This window comes from Chinchilla lanigera, unplaced genomic scaffold, assembly GCF_000276665.1.
Source record: "Chinchilla lanigera isolate Chin_1 unplaced genomic scaffold, ChiLan1.0 scaffold00068, whole genome shotgun sequence".
Classification (NCBI taxonomy): domain Eukaryota; kingdom Metazoa; phylum Chordata; class Mammalia; order Rodentia; family Chinchillidae; genus Chinchilla; species Chinchilla lanigera.
This window is the reverse complement of record NW_004955469.1, coordinates 2525473-2547077: the sequence shown is the minus strand read 5'-3', so window position 1 is coordinate 2547077 and position 21605 is coordinate 2525473. Positions and strand designations below refer to the sequence as shown.

Below are 21605 nucleotides of genomic sequence, written 5' to 3'. Positions count from 1 at the left end.
AAGAGAAGGGAAAATACAAAAGTCGCCTCCAGGGGACAAACTTGGACAGCGGTCCACCGCGCTCCAACGGCAACCGCGGCTCAGGCAGCCGAAGTTCACACACATCCCTTTCCGAAGGGCTCTCGAGGCTGCAGTGCCAGCTTGAACTGTTTTAAAAATTCCAAACAATAAAAGCCCACACTCCCCGCGTGCCTAGGCGGGCTCTGCAGCCGCAGAGCAGGCGGCCCGCGGCAAGCACGCACGCCCGCGGCCGACGGCGCCCGCTTCCCACATGCAGCCACGACTCCTCTTTCCCAGAGTGCTGAGGCAGTGCGGCTTCCAAGCCCACGGCACTGTGGCCGCCTTGGGCCCGGAGTCTTCCTCCCGGTACCACAGCCGGGCGCGCCGAACCGCACATCATCAGGTGGGAGCCCCGCACTAGCGCAGTCAGAGGTCCCAGTCAGGGGCGCGCCCGCATCACCGCGCAGGCGCCCGGCCGGCCCGGGGCCACACCGGAAGTGCTCCTCGGCGCCCCGGATGCGCCCGCGCGGCGGTTGCCGGGGCGACGCGAGCTTCCCTAGGCTGCCTGGGCTCGTGGGAGGCACAGTCGCCTGTTGCCGGCCTTGACCCCCGCAGTGGTCTTTTCGGGGTTCTTACTATGTTCTTCTACCTGAGCAAAAAAGTGAGTGTTCCGGGGGCGTTCTGCTCCTCCCTCGCGTACCTTGGGCGATTCCCGCATCCTTCCTGGGAAACCCAGAGGCTGCACCGCGGCCTCGCCACCCTACTGCTTGCCTCCCCACCGGGTCCGACCTGAGACCTCTTCCTGCAGGTCTCTAGGCCTCAGAGAACCTTGGCTGAGCCTGTAGCCTTCCCGCACGACCCTCCCTTCCTGCCCCATGCCAGGTCCTTCTGGTGACCAGCAGGACACATCAGCAGGTGCTGTCGCATCTTTCCTCCTCCAGTTGTTGCTGATCCATATGCCTTTGGATCCTCACAGGCGGCTCGGCAGGAGGACTGGAAAAGGGAAAGGATAGCCCGAGTGTTGCGCGGATAGAGGGAATGCGGACTGCTGGTGTGGATTTGTCCCTTCACCCCCAAATCCATCAGGGGACTCCTCCCTGCTTTACCGTTTCTCAAATGGTAGCGCCCTAGGCATTTGGGGGACCATGGTCATTTTCACAGCAGCTCATTTTTGTGCAGTTTTTCTTGTTGGAAGATTTTCTTCCCTCTTTCTCTCCTGTCCATTAACTTCGCAGCTCTTCGTGAAATGTTGCCAGCATAGCTGTGCTTCCTCTTACAGATTGCCATTCCCAATAGTGTGAAGCTGAAATGTATATCCTGGAACAAGGACCAAGGCTTCATAGCCTGCGGTGGTGAAGATGGATTACTGAAAGTTTTGAAGTTAGAGACACAGACAGGTAAAGGAATGTAAGCCCAAATGTTTGAAGTTGGTTATTCATCAGATTTGCTCATGGTATTTGTCAGTGTGCAATTCTGATTCTTTTAAAAAGAAAAGACCCCAAACATACCTTTTGTGGTTTTCCCAGAGGTGGGTTTGTGTGTGTGTGTGTGTGTGTGTCTGTGTGTGTGTGTGTGTGTGTGTTTCTGGGAATCAAACCCAGAGCCTTGCATGTTCGAGGCAAGCAGACAAGCACTCTACCACTGAGCTACATAGGCAGACTGTTCTAGAATATTTTTACAATAAAATTCACAGAATGTCCATGTAGACATCATAGCTTTTGCTGAAGGCACTGTTGGAAAATGAAAAAAAAAAAAAAAAAAAAAAGAAACTAAGTCACTGTGTTTGTATGTCCAATTATTGTTCTGTATTATTAGGAGTCCAATAAAAGTCATGCAAATCAAGATTTCAGTAATCACAAAATCTCCCATTTGGCATATTACTTACAGAATTGTATCGTCGTTTCTCCTTGTCAGGTGTGTTAATGACTGTACAATTAGTGCCTCCAAATTGAAAAAGAAATATATTTTATGTTTTTAAAATAGGTCTCTTGTGTTTACAGCTGAATTTTTCCCCCCTAGTTCTATTAAATCACAGTGAACAGTTTATGGAAGTCTAGATAAAGAGATTGTAGTTGGTATCAGCTCTGTCCTCAGACTACTGAATGCCTATCACCCAAGTTGCTGAATATCTGGGTTTTAGTTCACTGTTTCATAAAACAAAAGAGTTCAGTTAGATTACATTTTGGGTTCCTTATTGTGTTGCCTCCCAAATTTTATCAGGTGTAAGAATCACTAAAGAAGTTGTTAAAATGGATTTCTAAGATGTATCCAGAGTATGTCTGGGATGAGACCGGAGAATTTTCATCTCTCCTGATGGTGGTGTTGCTGATTTTCAAACCCCATTTTGGGCAGAGCTGCCTTAAAACTTTGAATCATAAGTACTTAGTGAATATTTTCTGTGTGCTGGATGGTTAACCTATATTGTTTCATGTGATTTTGTAATGGTCTTCTGAGGTGGATAGTCCAGGTGAGGGAATTGAGGTGCATATCAGTTAGTAACTTACTTACTAAAGGTCACACAGCCAGTAAATCACAGACCTGGGGTTTGAAACTAAGTTTGTCTCACTTTCAAATCCTTATTTTTAACCACTACACAAAGGGTTCATGGGCAGCCTAAGCAAAGAGAGTGATTGTTTAGATGTGCTGCATTACTTATGTGGAATATTAAAGAGCAGGCTTGAAGTTGCATTTTGTGTCAGAGTTTGGCTTCTGATGTTTTGTTGTTTAACCCTATGCGTCAGTTTTCTTAGCTATGTTAAATTTTTCTGTTACATTTCTCAATTATGTATATGAATATATTTTGCTTAAATTATGTAACAGCTTTCAATTATATTAAGAAGTGCACTTGATTTAACATTGAAGTTATTTTTGGGTGGGGCAGAGGCCCCTGTTACTCAGGCTAGCCTCAAACTGCTGGGCTCCAGTGAGCCTTCTGCTGAAACATCCTGAGCAGTGGGACTACAGGTGCACGCGACTACACCTGGCAGGCTTTTTTGCTTTTTTTTTTTTTTTTAAACCTACCGCTTTTTTGGCACTGAACTTTTGATGAACTTTAGTCAGAATGCTGAAATTAGAGCAGGTTCTTGGAAGACTTAGAAAGTAAATTATTTGTTTTGGAATCTGACAAGTATTTCATTCTTACTATGTGCAAGACTGAACTCTAGGTCTCCAGATCTCTCCTTTCTGTTCTCTCCATTTTACAAATTATTATAACTTCACTCATTTCAGAATCTGTGAATATTTTTTGAGTAGTATTAGCAGAATCTCATTCTCTGTCAATGTGTTATACCTTAATCTTTTTATATGCCTCTTTGGACTTTTGAGGTACTTGGATTGTTCGAACTACTGATTTCATTTTGAAATTTCTTTATGGATTTCAAATGCTTTATTTTTTGGCAGCTTCTTTCATCAGGCTTTTTAAATCCAAGGGTTATGGGTAGGTGTTATTAGACGTTTTATGTTGATATTACCAGATTTTGTTCCCATGCCAGTTTGGTTTTGTTGCCTTACTGCCTGTGTGAGGTTTAGTAACGTAACTAGATAAAATCTTGGGATATTGCTGGAAGTACTCAACCTAATTTAAAACATTTGAATTTTTTTATATATGAGAACTTCTAGGTGGGTGCTATGAATATTCTCTGCACTATTAAGTTGTGCAAGAGACATGTTCAGAAGTGGGTGACATTTGATCAGTATTTCAAGGTGAATTTCAAAGCCAGTTACTCTTACCTGTGGGCACATATTTTTTCAAGCGTATCCTATCTTATGGAAAGGAAAATCCTCTGCTGTGCAGAACAGTGATTTCGGAGCACATAAACAAGTGGAGAGATGGGGCCACTTCATCACTGCTTCAGACATTGTAGGTCCTGTAAACTTTTAAAAAGACAACAGTGCCTATCACTCTGGTCTCATCTGAGGCAATTTCCTCCCTTGTTTTCAGCTACAGAGACTTTCTCTTGATTCCTCAAAGACCTGAGGCCTTAGCATTTGCTGTTGGCCAGCTTGGAATGCACCCCCTTTCCCTACATTGCCTTGCCATCTCATCTCAGCTGGAATATCATTTGTTTAGAAAGCCTTCCTTGGCTCCCTTCAGTCTGAATTAAGCCCTCTCTTTTCTGTGTCTTGTTATGCCTGTACTTCTCAGCTTACGATGACACTTGCATGTGACTTTGGTCTCCCCTATAGACTTTAAGCTCTCTGAGGAAAGAGAGGTAATAACCTCTCTCAATAATGTTGTTCATTCTGTATATGGAACCTTCCACAGTGCCCAGCACAGTGAACATTTGGTAGATAAAGCTGAATGAATAGATGCACGGTGTGAGATTCTGTGAACCCTAGTAAACCTGTTACTATCATCTTTGCTCTTTGGGCTGTCTTAAGCTTTAGTCTTTTCAGTCTGTATGCCACAGGCATTTCTGATGGGATCTTTCGGGAAGGAAGAAATATGCAGCAATGATGATTGTTCATATATTTAATATACCAAGTATACCAAGTGTTCATTTATACATTTTGCTTTATTTTACTACAGTAATATCTTTGCAGGGGAGATGTATTACTGTTCACGTTTGTTCCACAAGAAAGAAATCAGAGTGAGATATACTTTTCAAAACCATTCTAGTATCTACCAGGTATACAAAAAAAATACATAAAAATCTTATATCACTTTTATATATTTATCACAGTGCCTTGTTTTGTTCTAGATGATGCAAAATTGAGGGGTCTTGCAGCACCCAGTAACCTTTCCATGAATCAGACTCTTGAAGGTCATAGTGGTGAGTGATGCAACTTTTTGAATCATTTCTGAAAAGTGTTTATGTATTTAGAAGCTATTTAATGCAGAAATACCAACACTTAAAGTAGCTGTAATGTTTAATCATTTTATTGAACCATAACTAATATAACCTAGAGCAGTGGTGGTGAATCTCTGGCATGTGTGTCACAGCTGGCTGTTGTTACCGTTGAAAGCTCCAAAAGGTTCACTATCACTGGCCTAGAGTCATTCAACAACTTTTCCAGGACTCAACGATGGCTTCAATAAATGTGAAAAATGTAACTATTACTTTATATATTAAATAATCTTTAAACAAATTCTGTCCTGTGATTGCAGAGTAAAAGAGACTGAAGAAATATAACAATTGAGTACACTACTGTGGTCATAGATGAGACCCTGGATGAAAGAAACAAGTACAGTATCTATAAAGGATACTACTTGGACAGCTGATAAAATTTGAGAGTGGACTCTGTGTTAGATGATAATATTTTATAAATGTTTAATTTCTTAGTTTATTATACAGTTATAAAAGAGAATGCCCTTAGGAATATACACTAAAGTATTTAGAAATAATTGTTGTTAAGAGAAAGCTGGGCCTGGTGGTACATACCTATAATCCTGGAACTCTGGGTGGCTGAGACAGAAGGATCACAAGTTCTTGCCTTGGTCAGGTAATTTACTGACTTAGTGAGCACTCTGTCTCAAAAAATAAAATGCTGGGCATGGTGGCAGATGCCTGTAATCCCAGCACTCAGGAGGATCGCTGCAAGTTCGAAACCAGCTTGGGCTACAAAGTAAGCTCAAGGCCAGCCTGAATTGCATAACGAGATCCTACCTCAAAAAAGACCAAAAAAAAAAAAAAATGCTGGGGATATAATTCAGTGTGAAGGCTCTGGGTTCATTCCCCAGTGCAAGGGTTGGGGGGGCGGTATATTATTTATGTAATCCAGAGGTTTAAGATATATTTAGGAGTGTCTCAGTAATAGGGTGGAAATCTATGGGGCAAAGGGAGGTTAGATTATAGGACAAAACCAACACGAGCAAACAGAAAACCAAAAGAACAACTTGGTGTCTTTTGGACATCATCACCCTGGAGAATTAGGTTAGTTCAGTTCAATAAATCATGCTTATGTTTATTTCTATCATCAGATCTATGGTAGCTCTTACAGCTGCTTGTAAGAGGTGCCTTTGTAAGTATGAAATAGGGATAGGTATGAAAGAATCCAAGGCATTGTGATCTCTGTACATATTTATCCTATAAATATTTTTGGTATTCATATTTTTAGATTTTAATATGAAAAATGGATACACAGGAACTGTATTGATGCTCCAAGTGTTTATTTATATAAAGATGCAAATTTGAAATTAATTGTTGCCCTTTTTAAGTTTCTAAATTGTTTTCTAATATTCTAGGTTCTGTTCAAGTGGTAACATGGAATGAGCAGTATCAGAAGTTGACTACCAGTGACCAAAATGGGCTTATCATTGTGTGGATGTTATACAAAGGTATATTAGGAGAGCTGCATTAATCTTTCACACACCGGAGTCTGTTTAGATTACAGTATTTGGATGGGGAAATAACATCTGAGATTGACCCCCTGTAGCCAGCAAGAAGAGTGCTTCTTGATTGCATAGTTGTGGTATTTCTGGATTTATTGCTGCCTACTTTTCTGTTCACTTTATTTCAGTTTGGTCAGTGACCCTGTGTTGCAAAAGTGAATCTAGCTGCACGTAATCCTAGCTCTTGGGAGACTGAAGTGGGATTGGGAGCATGCGGGTAGCCTGGGCTACATTGTGAGAGCCTATCTCAACAAACGAAGACTGGGGAAGAAAGTGAATTTGCTGACTGTTGACTATCTCCAGAGTGAACTTAGATGGTAGAATCAGTAATTTTATTCAAGATGCCTCCCTCTTCCCCAGATTTCCTATAACAAGTAGTTCTTGTGCGACTGATTGTGGAGTTGGCTTACTAAATAGCAGCATTTATGAAGAAGTCAGAGGCAAAAACTCATTTCCTGTATATGGCCAGGTAGCTTCCTTTTCTCATGGGTACAGGTTATATCATAGTCTGACTATTGGCTCACCATTTGTGCCTCTTTTCTATGAGGGAGCAGGAGGGCGATGTATCACTGTTACTAGAAAAACCACTCATAATATGTATTCTCCTGAGGCCTGTAACTGTCATCTTCCAAAGGGAAGGGTACCTTATTTTGTGTGTGCTATTTTACAAAGGTCTAGTCTAGACCATTCACAAATAGTTAGTTAAAAATATATAGTACTTGAATTTATTTTTGAAATTGTGTGCGTGTTTAGGGTGGAATATGGTAGAATGCAAAAGTACAGTGGGTTGGAATAAAATTCATGTTTCCAAGGTTACCTCCTGTGGGTCTCAATCCTGATTCTCAAGATGCTCTTTTCTGGCTGTTTATTCTACATCATTGATTATTTGCTTGGCTGCAAGCCAGAGTTCTTCATATAAGGATGTACTAAAGCCTTAGAAAAAACACACACACAGGAATAAAGACAGTATAGCTTTTTTTTTTTCTTGCTGCTAATTTGGTCATACTATGAGACAAGTCATATCTCATTCTAATGCTGTAGAGTTAAAATGTTTTTGTCATTCAGCATTAGTGATAGTATATCACTAGTGTAATATGAGCTGTTTAAGAATTTTTCAAGCAGGCTTAGAATTCTGGCTAATATGTTAGCATGCTTATAATGAATCACTGGAAAGTTTTTGCATAGATACAAAGTTTTTATTCTGATGTTTTTCCCTCAGTTATTATCTGACGTGTGTTCAAGTAGGGAAAGGTAGGCTTTCAGGTCAGTTTTTTTGTTTTTTGTTTTTTTGAGACAGGGTTTCTGTGTGTAGTTCAGGCTGGCCTTGCGTTCACTGTGTAGCACAGGCTGGCCTTGAACTTGTAGTGGTCCTCTTGCCTCAGCCTCCCAAGTGCTGGGATTACAGTTGTGCATTACCACTCCTGGCCTAGGAAAGTCAGTTTTTATGGCTCTGTAAAAGCAAATGAAATTTTTAGCTTTTAGTTGACAGGATAAAAGAAAGAGAGAAAGAAAGAATAAAAAAGAAGGGTGTTGTGTTTCTGTGATAATCTTTGAAGCAATTATTGGTCGAGGCCTAAGTTAACTTTTCATTTTGTTTTTATTAGATGTGAAGCTTTTATAGTTAAATGTCTCAGGTTGGAGAAAATTTTGCAGTTATTTATCCTACATATTGTCAACTATTAAGTACCATTTAATAGATACGAAAATTTTTGTTTTGGTCTTTTTGAGACAGGGTTTCACTATGCAGTTGAGGCTGGCCTTGAACTCACTTCGTAGTCCAGGATGGCCTTGAACTCACAGTGATCTTCCTGCTTCAACCTCCCGAGTGCTGGGGCTATAGACATGTGCCACTATGTCCAGGTCGATAGGAAAATTTTGACTAATTTTCTTACTCCTGAAAATAGGCTCTTGGTATGAGGAGATGATCAACAGTCGAAACAAATCAGTGGTTCGAAGTATGAGCTGGAACGCTGACGGCCAGAAGATCTGCATTGTGTACGAGGACGGGGCTGTGATAGTTGGTTCTGTGGATGGTAATGCGTTCATTGAAGGACTAAGATAAATATTTAGCTGATTTTTATCTTTATAAATTTAATTATCATATGTTAACATTCCAGTTGAAAAAGACTTAAAAAGAAAAAAACAGTCGACATATAATCTGATGACATCTGAGAACCACCTCTTAGTTCTATCCATTTATTTTTAAATATATTTGAGAAGGGGCTGGGGATTTAGCTCAGCGGCAAAGCGCCTGCCTGGCAAGCTCAAGGTCGTGAGTTTGGTTCCCGGTACCAGAGAAAAACCAAAAAAAAACAAAAAACAAAAAACAAAAATAAATATATTTGAGAAAAAAATTATCTTTTGATTTCCTATAGCAGCACTTAGCATTATGTTAAATATTCATTATATAGTTTATCTTTATATTGGTTAGATTGTATAAATATATAGATTTTAGTTTAAAAAGTATATAAAATTATAGCAATGTGTGGTAGAACAGCATATGTCCTTGTTAGCTGTATTTATTTTATAGCCATAAATCCTGTCTTTAAAATTCTAGTACATAGATAAAACCAAGTTTTATTGCAAATCTGTACCTTTGTTTTAATGTGAAATTGTAGAGAAATGATTTGTTTTAAAATAATTTTTGTTTCTGTGTGTGTGTGTGCATGCATGTGTGTGTTGCAGTTAACAAATATCTCTGAGAACCTATAAAACAACAGCTCTAATTTTAGGAGCTAAGGGTACAGTGAAAAATATTCAGGAGAGATGGCTAAGTAACAAAACAAGTGTAATATCTCTGACCAGTGCTAAGACAGGGAAAATGCCAGAACTTTTAGAAATGCCACCAAATGCAAACTAGGAGAGATCAGGGAAATCCCTGGAGGAATTAGCCACAGGTACTTTGATGTGTAGACAGCGTCAGGCCTGAGAAACAGCATTTGAAGAGGTTTGGAGGAGTTGAACTTAGTGATGTTGGAGGTATTGCAAAAAGGTGATATTAATAGAGTATAATATAGTAGAGAGTAGTAGGTAATGAAAATCAGAGGCCCAGTTATATAGATTATAAATTATATTGAGGAGTTTGGACTTTTAGGAGCTTGGGAAGCCAATGAAGGCTTTTAAGAATGGGAATAAGGTGATCAGATTTCTTCTTTAGAAACGTCTTTGTGACAATAATATGAAGAATGGAGAAAGGAAAAACAATGGCCAAATACAGCAGTGAGGAAATTGTCCTGGTAGTTCAGGTAAGGGAAGATCAGGGATGCTACCCTGAATCAGGGTAATCAGGGGGACAGAAGTGGGTAGATTAGAGATACTCAGGAGGTGGCCTAAATAGGAAATCATTGGTCTGACTGGGGATGGGAGAATGCAGGTGTCAATAGGAGTATCTCTGATTTTAGCTTTGGGAACTGGATGGGTGGTGATGCCTTTCATTGAAGTAGTATGGGCTTTGGAGAAACTGGTTTTGAGGTGGGGTTTCTTTTTTGGACATGTTGATTTTGTCACACTATAAGCCATCCAAGTAAATATATCCAGATTATAGTTAGCTCTGTATGTCTGAAGCTTAAAAATGTCTAGGCTGAAAGCATAATTTGGGACTCACCAGCATGTGCATGGTAATTTAAACGTTAACATAAATGAAGAGGCAACATTTAAGGGATGGGCAGAAGAGGATTCTATAAAGGATATGGAAAAGTAGAAATGTTGGAGATAAAGGAATACACATAAGCCCAGTGGAAGTCAAGACAGTGTCAAGAAGGAGGGGATGGTCAAAAAAGAAGTAGTGTTGATAGGCTATAGCAACAGGCAGTTACTGGCCCCCATGAAGGTGGATTCAGTGGAGTTGTGGGGCAGAAGCTAGATTGGGAGGGGTAAAGGGTTAAGGAAATGGTGACTACAAATGTAAATAACTCAAGGACTTTGGTGGGGAAGTAACATGTTAATATTATTACTTAGTTATTGCAGACTGATCAGGCCCAAGAATGTAAGGCAAAGGCTTAACTAAAAGAGTCAAGTGGTATGATTTTAGTGCTCTAGGAGGATCAAAACCCTCTAACAGAATTGAAGATTCTGTGGTGGCTAAGTCAAAGATCTTCTCTGGCCAGCCCATATTTATTTAGTTATCAAATAAAGGTTGGAAATACTGAAGAAAGGCGGGAATCTGAGCAGGATTATTCAAGGACCTTGTTCAATATAGGATTGAAAGAAGTGTTTTTTTTTGTGTGTGTGTGTGTTGAAATACTGAAGAAAGGTGGGAATCTGAGCAGGGCTTTTCAAGGACTGTTCAAGGACCTCTCCTGAAGGAGTTCTTCAAGTAATACATTTTGTTAATTTAGGAGAACCATGTTATCTCCGGGAATGCCTTCACTGTAGGAGTGAGATGCCTGCAGCTACAGTCTTTATCTGGTTAATTGAGGTTGAGGACAGGTGTCTTAGCTGTGGGCTTGTCTTGTCCTTTGAGGCATCACAGCTTCACCTGCCACTACAGGCCTCAGCCGAGACCAGTGACACATAGAGGTTTACTTACTATAAGTCTGCTGCCCATCTCCAGACTTAAGGGGCCTAAGGCTTGGACAGACTCACAAGTAAACATGAAAAGCCATTTGGTTAATTTAAATCCTGCTCAGAGCTGCTTTGTAGTGGTCCTATCAGAGAAGGAATGATAAAAATAGGATGGTATCTAGACGGGGGAATTAGGATTGAAGGAAGTGGTTCTTTTTGTTGAAATAAATTTATTTCATCTGTCTGTAAACAAGGTGTTTAATAGTTATGCCAGTTTTTGAATGCATATTAAATCAGATGAGTTAGGCTGTATCCCACATGTAACGAAGTGCAGGGAAAGAAATGGACAAATCAGCAATAGGGTTTGTTTTTAAATCTGTACATTATCCACAAGGCCCAAATAGTAGAAGCAAATGCTAGCATGTCTCTCAAGTAGTGCCATTTGAAAGAAACCCTTTATAGGTCAGTTAAAGTCCGTCTCACAATAGCAACAGTTCATTTTAACAATAGTATGGCACAGAATACATATGAAAAGAATTCATCACAAGACAGTGAAGTCCACAGCAGTGGAACTGCATATAAAAACTCAAGCTGCAAATAAAAATTGGCCCTATGAAGGACAAACTGGACACACCCTAGATGGTTATGTTGGAATACCTAATGTCCATAATGGCAGCCTTTATAATTTTACTGAAGAGTAGAGCTGGCGTGCAAAAAAAGACAGGAACAGAAATCTGAGCTGTTGCAATGATGGAATGTCCCTGGGGAGTCAAGCTGTATGTCACTCTAAGGTCACTGTAAGGAGAAAGAGCCTTTTGGTCATGTTTTGCAGGTGCTGTCTTCCTGTGTCCTATAGCTGCTATGAAAGAAGGTTAAGTGCAGTAACAATACTAAAAGCAAACTATGCAGCTCTCAATAGAGCATCAACAAAAGGGGGTATTACCTGGTTAAACAAACCAGGCACTGCATTTAAGAAAAAAGAGAATGGAAGCAAATGCAATACCTTCCGTGCAAAGGAAGAGTTGAGAAAAGAGTAGGGAGGGAAAGACGCATGTCCTGTTTCCTCCCAGCCACACTCTGCAAAAGGAAGACTACGTGAACCAAGTAAATGCTCAAAGTGCTGAAAGGACATTGATCAAATTAGAGATTGTACAACTGGCACCTTGGTTAATGTTAACTTATTTTAGTAATCAGTATCCCATTAATTGCCAAGCCAAAATGATGCCCAGTTTGGCATGTCTCGTTCCCCCAATTTCAAGATATCATGTAAATCATTATTGTGCTGCAATTATGTTGCCAAAGGTTGGTTACATACAGCGGTTAACATACAAATGATCCATTGGGCAAACAGGAATCACCACATTAGAAAATAGGTAAAGACAACTAGCTGCCATCTATAGTCTGGTAGCACTGTGACCATCATTGGGGTGGTGATGAAGAAAGACAGTTGCTAAGTAGATGTGGGGAGGCTGCTTATACATCAGACCCCCTCAGTTCATGTGCTTTCTGGTTAAGTGTGCCTCTCTGGGCACCTCCCTGTCCCACGGCTATAACCAGTGCTCTACCAGCTCTGCAACACTGTATGTTGGCTCCCATCTTGACTGTGTCTGGAAGTCCACTTTGTAGTCATCATCCATGTATAGACTGTCTCTGACCACTGAACACTTCTTTATGCCGAGTCAAACCGTTGGTAAAGAAACCTTTCCAATCTTCCCGCAGTCATGTCTATTTCTGTTGGTGTAATGGTCTGAAATACCCACCTGGCTGTCCAGATGACTTTGGCGTCACAGAAGCGACAGTGGTGGCCTCGTGGCCCAGCTATCGCAGTCACGTTGTCCTCATGGCTCTGCCAACTGGACAGCCTCATGCCCTTTGCACTGCAGCAGGGACTGCAGCACAGCAGTGCTTTCGTTGTCCTTGAGGTGGTGATTGAGAAGGTCTGTGTATTTCAATGTTTATATAAAAGGGCCTGGAGAGGAGAATCAGGTGAGAAAATCAGAATAATTCATAGAGGGAGAACTTTGCAAAGGGGGAGGGAGTTAGAGCATAGACTAGGTGGAGGGCTTAGTGTGTGCTGGGGGTGTGTTTAGGGAGTACCCTTCCTCTGTAGTAGAGAGCAAAACCCTCAAGATATGCATGGATCAGTGATATGGTACTCTGAATATCTGAAGATGGGAACCAGAAATTTCTTTTTAGGGAGTTTATTTTCTTTCAAAATAGATGATGGGCTTACCTGTTAATTGGGAGAAGGGAAGAAAATTTAAAACAGCTGTTATTGTAAGTGTCTGTAAGGGTAGTCAACATATGTAAATACTCAGTGAATATTCATTAACCCAGTAAATTGAATGACTGCAGGAATGCTGTGAAGAATGTGATAGCTCTTTCAGTAGAAAAAGTTTTTGAAAGCTGTTGTTGGAGGATCTGACTCTGAACTTTCAGTAACTGTGGTGTATTTTGTTTTAGGGAATCGTATTTGGGGTAAAGAACTAAAGGGAATACAGCTATGTCATGTAGCATGGTCTGCAGATAGTAAAATTTTACTTTTTGGAATGGCAAATGGAGAAATACATATTTATGATAATCAAGGAAATTTTATAGTAAGTGTATATATTATTTCTATTTATATCCTTTACATGATTATTTTATATAGTTCATATGTGCGCATATAATTACGACTTATGTAATCAGTCTTCAGTTCTTTCTTTTCTTTCCTTTTTGTACTGGGACTCGAACTCAGGACCTTGCACTTGCCAGGCAGGTGCTATATCCCCAGGAGTTTTCTTTTTTCAATCACCAGAAATTGTTATTTTTTTGTTAAAAGGAAGCCTTGTTTTCTTTAAGGCAAGTTAATGTAATATACTAAGAATGTAACTTTCAGTTCTGATTTTCTGGTAGTTGCATAGGACAAGATGTCCGTGCATTGAGGATGATGAGTGGGGTTATGTTAATGTAAACTTTTGAAGTGTCTTCTGGTGCCTGGAGCCAGAGTTTACATGCACATACCAAGGGTATTTTTGTAGAAACTAAGAGTTGTTGAAAAAAGAGTAGGAAACAAACTTAAGGAAAAAAGAAATCAATTCTAGAAAGAAGATAAAAAAGGTAGCATGATCCAGAGAGCAATTCTGCCTTTGCAAGATTTAGCTGTGACAGAACTGCCCATGAGGCATTTGTGTTTTCAGCGAGGATTAGGGCGTAACATAAACTTACTTGCTGGTGGAAGTAAAATCACTAACTTTTGCTTTGACACTTTGCTGTTTTCAAAGTACTTTCATATACTTCTTGTTGTTTGAGTCTCATAAAAACTGAATATTTTTATTATTTTACACATCAGGAAGATGGAGTGTTAGTGATTTGTTTGAGTTGGTAAGCCAAAAAGTGATTAATCTTGTGTGTTTGCAGCCCGATTTTTAGACCCCATTTTCAGTGTTCTTCCTCTGATAATCCATTCATATCAGTCTGTTTTCAGATGTAAATATTGACCCTGGTCACTTTTGTCTAGATAAAGATGAGACTGAGTTGCTTGGTGAATGTCACCGGAGCAGTCAGCATTGCTGGGATCCACTGGTACCACGGCACAGAGGGCTATGTGGAGCCTGACTGCCCTTGTCTCGCTATTTGTTTCGACAATGGGAGGTGCCAAATAATGAGACATGAGAATGACCAAAGTAAGTGGTCTGTTTGTTTAGCATTGGAGAAAAAATACTTAAAAAATTGTTCTTGAGATCATAAAGTGCTCTAGGCTAGGTGTGTTATTGTGTTATTGTCTCGTTTGTTTTTCATCCTGATTAGACCCAGTTCTGATAGATACGGGCATGTACGTGGTCAGCATCCAGTGGAACCACATTGGCAGTGTGTTAGCTGTGGCCGGCTCCCAGAAGGTGGTAACTCAGGACAAAGATGTAAACACTGTGCAGTTCTACACTCCGTTTGGTGAGGTAAATGTGTTAAAGTTTTATTTTTTCATTTAAAGGTGATTGGTAAGGGGAGGGAAAGAGGGAGGGGTCCTGTTTTCTTTTTGGAATATTTTGAGTAACAGTCTTGAGACACCAAATGTATATCTGAATAATGTCTTCATAGTGTAAGTCTTCGTTGTGTTTTATCATAGAAGCATTTTATAGTATGTCCATATAGAAAATTGGAAGGTGTACATAAGAAATCACTGGCTATTTAATATATTTTTTTCTGTGATCTGAATATGTATCTCTTTTCATGGCTGGAGTTTACATGGGTTTCAGGTATAGTGCATTTGTTGCAAGTTCATTTTTCTGATTTTTGATGTGATACTTTAAATGTGCTTAGGTAGTAAACATGTATCTGTTTGCCCTTCCCCTAAACTTGCAATATTTTAATTTCTTGCAGGTTAATCAATTATTTTAAGACTACCTGACAATAATCAACCTTAAATGATACCACATTAAAATTATAAATATTGTTTTCATAAATGCATATAGAGTATTATTCTTCCAATGGTATTATTAATAAATTTAATTTTAAAGACATTTTTTTGAAGAAGCATTGGAGCATTCAAGTAGAAGAATATATTCTCATATATATGTGAACTTAGAAGATTTAGAAAATAAGAGTTTATTAATAACAAAGCTTCATATATTTTTACATATCTTATTTTTCAGTCCTAAACTATCTTTTCTTCCTTTTGGATACTTTGCAGGTTTTTCTAAATTCACTGTATACTACAATAATATGTATTTTTGGTGAGATGGAAATGTCTATACAAGTTAGATTAATATCTTAATATTGATATTTTAATTTAATGGTAGTATTTTATGTGTTTTGATAATTTCTGTCAGGTAAGAAATGGTATCATATGTTGCTTTTGACTCAGTATCTCAAAGTTACCCTGTACCGTGTGCTGGTGAGAACAGGTATTCTCTGTGCATTGTCAGCTGACAATATTTGTGGTAAATGTAAAGGCTAAGGAAAAACAAGGGCATGGTAGTAAAGATTCCTAATAATCAGAAATCTGATTTCTTACTATTTCTTTGTGTAGAGCTTCCTTCTAGCAACCTTTGTTGGTTTTTTTTGTTGGTTCTCCTTGGTTTATTTATCATTATATTGTTTTTGTTCCGTGTTTGGCCTTCTCCAGATAGAAAAACATGGGTTCGAAGGTTTATGTGTTTTATCCTGTAAAACAGTGTGTGAAGTGTTAAGCTAAAAATTATAAATGGTTTAGTACAGTTGTAGCCAAGAGTACCAGTCACAGTTCCTCAGGGCCCATTAGCCACTGGTGTTTTTCTGAATGAGTGGATAGGTGGGGGGTTCATTTTTGCATCTGTGTTATTGTGAAGATAGGGGAGATACTTAGAAGGAAGATACCTAAATATATAAGAAAACCTTGGGGAGGAATAAGCTTTGATTCTGGGGACCAGGAGGTCCTGGGTTTTGTGCTGTGGATTTAGCAAGGTAGGGCACAGCATCTGTAGTCAAGTGGACCTGGCTTTGAATTGCATTTCCACATGAGGCTTGACTTAGAGAAGCTGTTTAAGCTGAGATGCAGCTGTTCTGAAATAGGGCTGATACCTCATAGTGTGCATAGGATTAATGGAGATAACAAGGCTGAAGTGGTGAATGCTTAGAAAGTTGGGTTTCTGCCCTTGCTCCTGTGACCATCTGGCTGGTTTGTATAGCGAGGAGATGGCCTTACTCTCCCTCTGTGGCTGGGTCAGTAGCAGGAGTACTGTTGTGGGGGCTGGCTTGTTCCTTTTAGTTTCATTTAGGCAGCAAGATAGACCCTGCTAGGTTAAAGTTTGTTTTTTTTCCTCTTTTGGTTTCTTTGGCCCAAGGGGGTTGAATACATTTACTTGTCACACTGGTACAATACAATGCCACAGACTGGGTACTTTATAGTGAACAGGCGTTTATTTGCTCCCAGGTTGGGAGACTGAGATGTCCCTTATGACCTGTCAAGGCCTTTGGTGAGGGTCTTGTTGCTGCTTTATCGTATGGTATGAGGTGGAACGGCAAAGAGAAAGGGCCTGAAAGAGACACAAGGGGGCTGAACCACCCTTTGGTGGTGACGTTGACTCACTTGTTTCTTACAGGTCCCTCCTCTTAGTACCGTTGTGATGGCAGTTACACTGCAGTGTTGGACGGACACATGTTCACACCACTGAAGTATTAAGTTTGACTTTAGAGCCTATCTGGATAAGAACAAGGGATACCAGTGCAGTTAATAAAATTCATAGGATTATACTGGTCAGTCAAATAAGAAGTCAGGTTAAAAACATTTGTCCTTTTTATGGCCACATTAAAAAATGTATTCATGTACTCGTTCATTTATCAAATGTTACTGTATGAAGATTAGTTGGGATGTACATTTATTTGCTCAGCATGTATTTACTGAACACCTGTCTTCTAGGTAATCTCTGGGTGTGAAGGAGTGAGTGCTCCCAGGACTCCTGTGGATGTTCTGAACCCATAGAGGGTGGGAAAGTTGGGTTCATGGAGGAAGCACCATTTGAGGTGGACTTGGAGGGTGAAGAGACAAGGAACATCCAGGACAGGGATGTGTGGGCAAGCAGAGGTGGACTCAAGCGGCAGGGCCACGATAAAGGTCGGTGGCTGGGTGGCGCAGGAGTCCCTCAGGAGTCGGCACACATAAGCACAGCTGGATAGTGGGGCATTCAGCTAAAGGACAGAATTTGGGGCCAGGTGGGAAAAAGGCGTTCTGTCCCATGCTAAAGAACATATTGATCGTGGTTAACTATTGGTTTTTAAAAATTAAGCCTCCTTTAAAGCAGGAAGGATAAGGTCAGATTTGTCTCCCTAGAGATGGTTTTGACAGCAGAGTAAGGATGGAACTGCAGGGTGGAGGGTGGGAATGAGGAGAAACACAGACGTAGAGGCGCCTCTTCCCCTGGCCCAGGCAGCTGAAGAGGCAGCGTGGAGACAGGTGCAGGAGTCATGGCGTGGCCACTGGCTGGTTGTGAGGGATGAAAGGGAAAGGCAAGGCTTTACAGTAGAATTTATATTTTTTTGGCTTTAAAAAGTCATTTTTTACCATTCTAAAATTGGGGCGTATCTTATAATCAAAGTTGCCATACTTTAATTAACACTGTGTTTTCTTAGTTGTTCTTAGTTAAAAGTAAAGATACATATTTCAGTCTGTGGCATCTTAGATTTGAAGAAATTTGATATTTAATTTTTTGCATAGAGCCTGTACATTTTCCCATTGTATGCACATTTTCTATTATAAAAATTCAAAGGAAATGATTTTAAAAAGATAACCATTGACAAAGTAGTTTTCATATCGTTTTTTATCTTGATGGAGTGTTTGGTGGTAATTTGTTGACTGTGAGACTTTAGGTTAAATATGTGTTCTTTTCCAGCATCTGGGTACTTTGAAGGTTCCTGGAAAGCACATGTCTGCACTCTCTTGGGAAGGAGGCGGACTGAAAATTGCGCTAGCCGTTGATTCCTTCATTTATTTTGCAAATATTCGACCTGATTATAAGGTATTGAGAGTAGTTATAAAGTGTTTTTACTAAATAATTTTGTTACAGCCCAAAGTATATTCATAGCTGTTTTGTTTTATAAACTAACAGAGAGGAGGCTTTTTCTCTGTGTGAAGACCTTAGAACCAGTAAATAGTAAATGTTTCTAGAATACTCTCATAGTTAGGAAAATGACTGCATGAATCAGCGTCCCAGGAGGAAACACACTTACTCCAAGGAGTAACTGAAGGGTTTATTGGAGAAGTATGGACAGGGTTAAGAGGCAGAGCAAAAGAAATAAAGCAGGCATCCAAGGCTTATATATATGAGGTACCATCACCAGCCCAGGGCTCAAAGGAGTGAGGTGAGAAAGTAATGCTCCTGGAACTCACGAGAACTATGGCCATGCAGGAGGCACTGCCAAACCGACCAGGCAGGGAGGGGCTGGGGAGTAAATACTCCCAGTCATCTCACCATGTCTGCCTGTTGTCCTTTCAATACATTTCCCACACCCTTTCCTGCAGTCCCAGTAACGGTTAGCAACTATTGAAAATTTCCACCACTGAAGCTTAAATTTGACAAATTAAAATAAGTTAATTTTATTTTTACAATAATTCCTTGTTTCAAAAATATCTTTACTACTACTTTTAGATTTGTTATTTTAGTAAAAAAAAGATACTAAGCTATAGCTCTCATTTCTGAAAAGTATATTTTGTGAGCTGATAAATCATCTAACTACAATATTGCTAGAATAAAATAGAAGACTATGATTTTTCTTTCCCAAGCTAAGTATTCTGTCTGCCTTTCTGTCTCCTTCTCTCCCTTCTTTTTCTCCTTCCCTTATCCCCTTCCTGTTTTTTTCTTTCTAGTGGGGCTATTGCTCAAACACTGTAGTTTATGCATATACCAGACCTGACCGTCCTGAGTACTGTGTTGTCTTTTGGGATACAAAAAACAATGAGAAATATGTTAAATATGTGAAGAGTCTCATTTCTATCACCACCTGTGGCGATTTCTGCATTTTGGCTACGAAAGCTGATGAAAGCCATCCTCAGGTAGGTACTCTTTTAGTTTATTGAAACACAGATGGCTTAACAATTGGCAGGATTAGGCTATAGTTAGCTACTTTATCAAGCATGACCTGTACACTAGGAAGCATAGCTAAGTGTTAGGTCTATGTTAGGTCTATGGGCCATGTCTATTTAGGCCTCCAAAATGAAAATGGTGTGACTTGATGGGTTCTGTATCCTTTAACCCTCTTTTTCTGTCCAGTCAGCCAGTTGTTGGCAGTTAATGTGACTGGTTCAATACTGAAGTTTTTGTCTCTGAAACATATATAAATATCATAGTCTTCTTCCAAGTTAAAATTATACAAGCAAAAAAGGAATATATAGATGTCTAATACAAATGCTAGAGAAATTATATAACAATGACCATTGATAACTGGATAGATTGTGACACCAAGAGATCTACTTTTATTTGGAATTATGTTGGAATAAAAGTCAATATTATAGCATAAAATAAATAATATAAAATATCTTTTAAAATTATGCTAACAATTTAAGTATTTGCAGAAGTATATCAATATTTCAAAATAGGTCTATCAGTGTCTTTGGCTGGGTTATAATTTTTTATCGCACTTAAAAATGTAGCATTTTGGGTTAAAGGTGACAGTTTAACAGCCACATGTGGCTTTGTTCTCTCCTGAAACTCACTAAAGCAACAGTAAAAGTATTAAAAAGTTACAAGCCCATAGGGACCAGAGGAGGGAGGAAATGGCAGCAGAATTTTGAAGGCTAAAGAGTAGGTGGATTCGTGATAATTACCTTAGCAGACTTAGGCAAGCTGAACCTTAAGCCTTTTGTGGAGAAAGCAGAGGGAGCAGAATGCTGAAGAGGCACAGGACTTGGGTTGCTGAGTGGGAAAAAGAAACAGATCAAGCAGTGTGGAAGTGCCAGAGATGATTTGGGAAAGAGAAGACTTAAAAAAAAAAAGGGCACATAAAACTGCAGACTCCCAGATCACTTCCTCCAGACAGAGCCTTGCAGCCCTCTTACACCTATGAAGGCTGGGTTTAGTTTCTAAGGAGGATCAAAAGGAATCTCTGCACTGAATGGCACTAAGCGTAGCTGAGATTGGAAGAGCTCTGGCTGAAAACCAACCAGTAGAACAATACATTTGCTATCCAGTATCACCCCAGTCTTCCTTCCCCACCTGGTTCCCAGAGCAGTGGCAGTCAAGCATCAAGCCTTGAGGTGGTAGATTGGAAGAGTCATCCCTGCACAGTGGAAGAGTCACCCCTGGACAATCTGACTGGCTCACAAGAAGGACCTGTAAAGATACTGAGATTGGGAATCCCCAAGAAAGCACCCCTGCCTGATTACCTTACAGTAAAGGCCATGATCAGGGCCCCTCATTCACGGACAGTTAGGTTTCAGACAGCTTCTTATTTTTTTTTTTTTTTTTTTGTACTGGGAATCGAACTCAGGACCTTGTGTTTGCCAGGTAGATGCTTATGCCACTGAGCTATATCCCAGGCCCCCCAGACAGCTTCTTAGGGTCCCATGCTTAAATGCAGCAGATGGACTAGGTTTCTCAGACACTTGAGGGCAGCATCTAATTTAACACAAAGATACCAAACTCAAACACAAGAAGAAAAGAACTTGGAGGAAGCAGAGATTGCACAGGAAGCAGAACATTTCAAGAGCACCTTCATCTCAAAAGGACCATCACTGTAATCCTCAGAGAGTTACAAGGCTCCATCCCTAAAATAAGACGATGCTTTAGAATAGGAAATTCTTGGAAATTATAAATATGGTAGCCACAGTGAAAAACTTGCCAGAATATTCAAAAATAAAATGAAGGATAGGTGGGGAGATGAGAAAAAAGAAAATTGAAGGACTAGTACTGGAGATTCAGCATTTGAATAATAGTTTTATAAAGAGTAAAGAGGCAAAATGGAGGGAAGTAAATATGAAAAAAATCCAAGAAAGTTTCTTTTAAGATTGTACATTGGAAGTGTCTAGCTCCATGAATGAGAATGTTTCCATATCAAGATGTCATTGTGAAATTTCAGAATGCTTAACATGCCATCAGCTTTCAGAGTGGAAAAATAGGTTTCTTAAGATGAGGAATCATAATGGCATGAAATTTGTCAACAGCAGTACTTTGGAGAATTGCCTTCAAAATTCTGAGGAAAAATGATTTGGTGGTAGTGGTGGATTGAACCCTGGGCTACTGAGCTATATCTCCAGCTTTTTATTTTTTAATGTAAACTTAAATATAACATTAGAATATAGACTTTTTTTTAGATGTGCACA

At 39.8% G+C, this 21605-nt stretch overlaps 1 protein-coding gene across 1 annotated transcript in view; it reads left to right on the top strand.

Moving 5' to 3' along the window:
- Positions 1-515: 515 nt before the first annotated feature.
- Positions 516-21605, top strand: part of Wdr35 (WD repeat domain 35) — a 61591-nt gene continuing 40501 nt past the window's right edge. The window contains exons 1-10 of the mRNA XM_005400340.2: positions 516-661; positions 1280-1397; positions 4701-4772; positions 6185-6277; positions 8236-8364; positions 13298-13431; positions 14334-14499; positions 14624-14769; positions 18181-18306; positions 19155-19340. Of these exons, the coding sequence (XP_005400397.1) occupies positions 638-661; positions 1280-1397; positions 4701-4772; positions 6185-6277; positions 8236-8364; positions 13298-13431; positions 14334-14499; positions 14624-14769; positions 18181-18306; positions 19155-19340 (1194 nt within the window). The 5' untranslated portion in view covers positions 516-637. The remainder of the gene's footprint in view (positions 662-1279; positions 1398-4700; positions 4773-6184; positions 6278-8235; positions 8365-13297; positions 13432-14333; positions 14500-14623; positions 14770-18180; positions 18307-19154; positions 19341-21605) is intronic.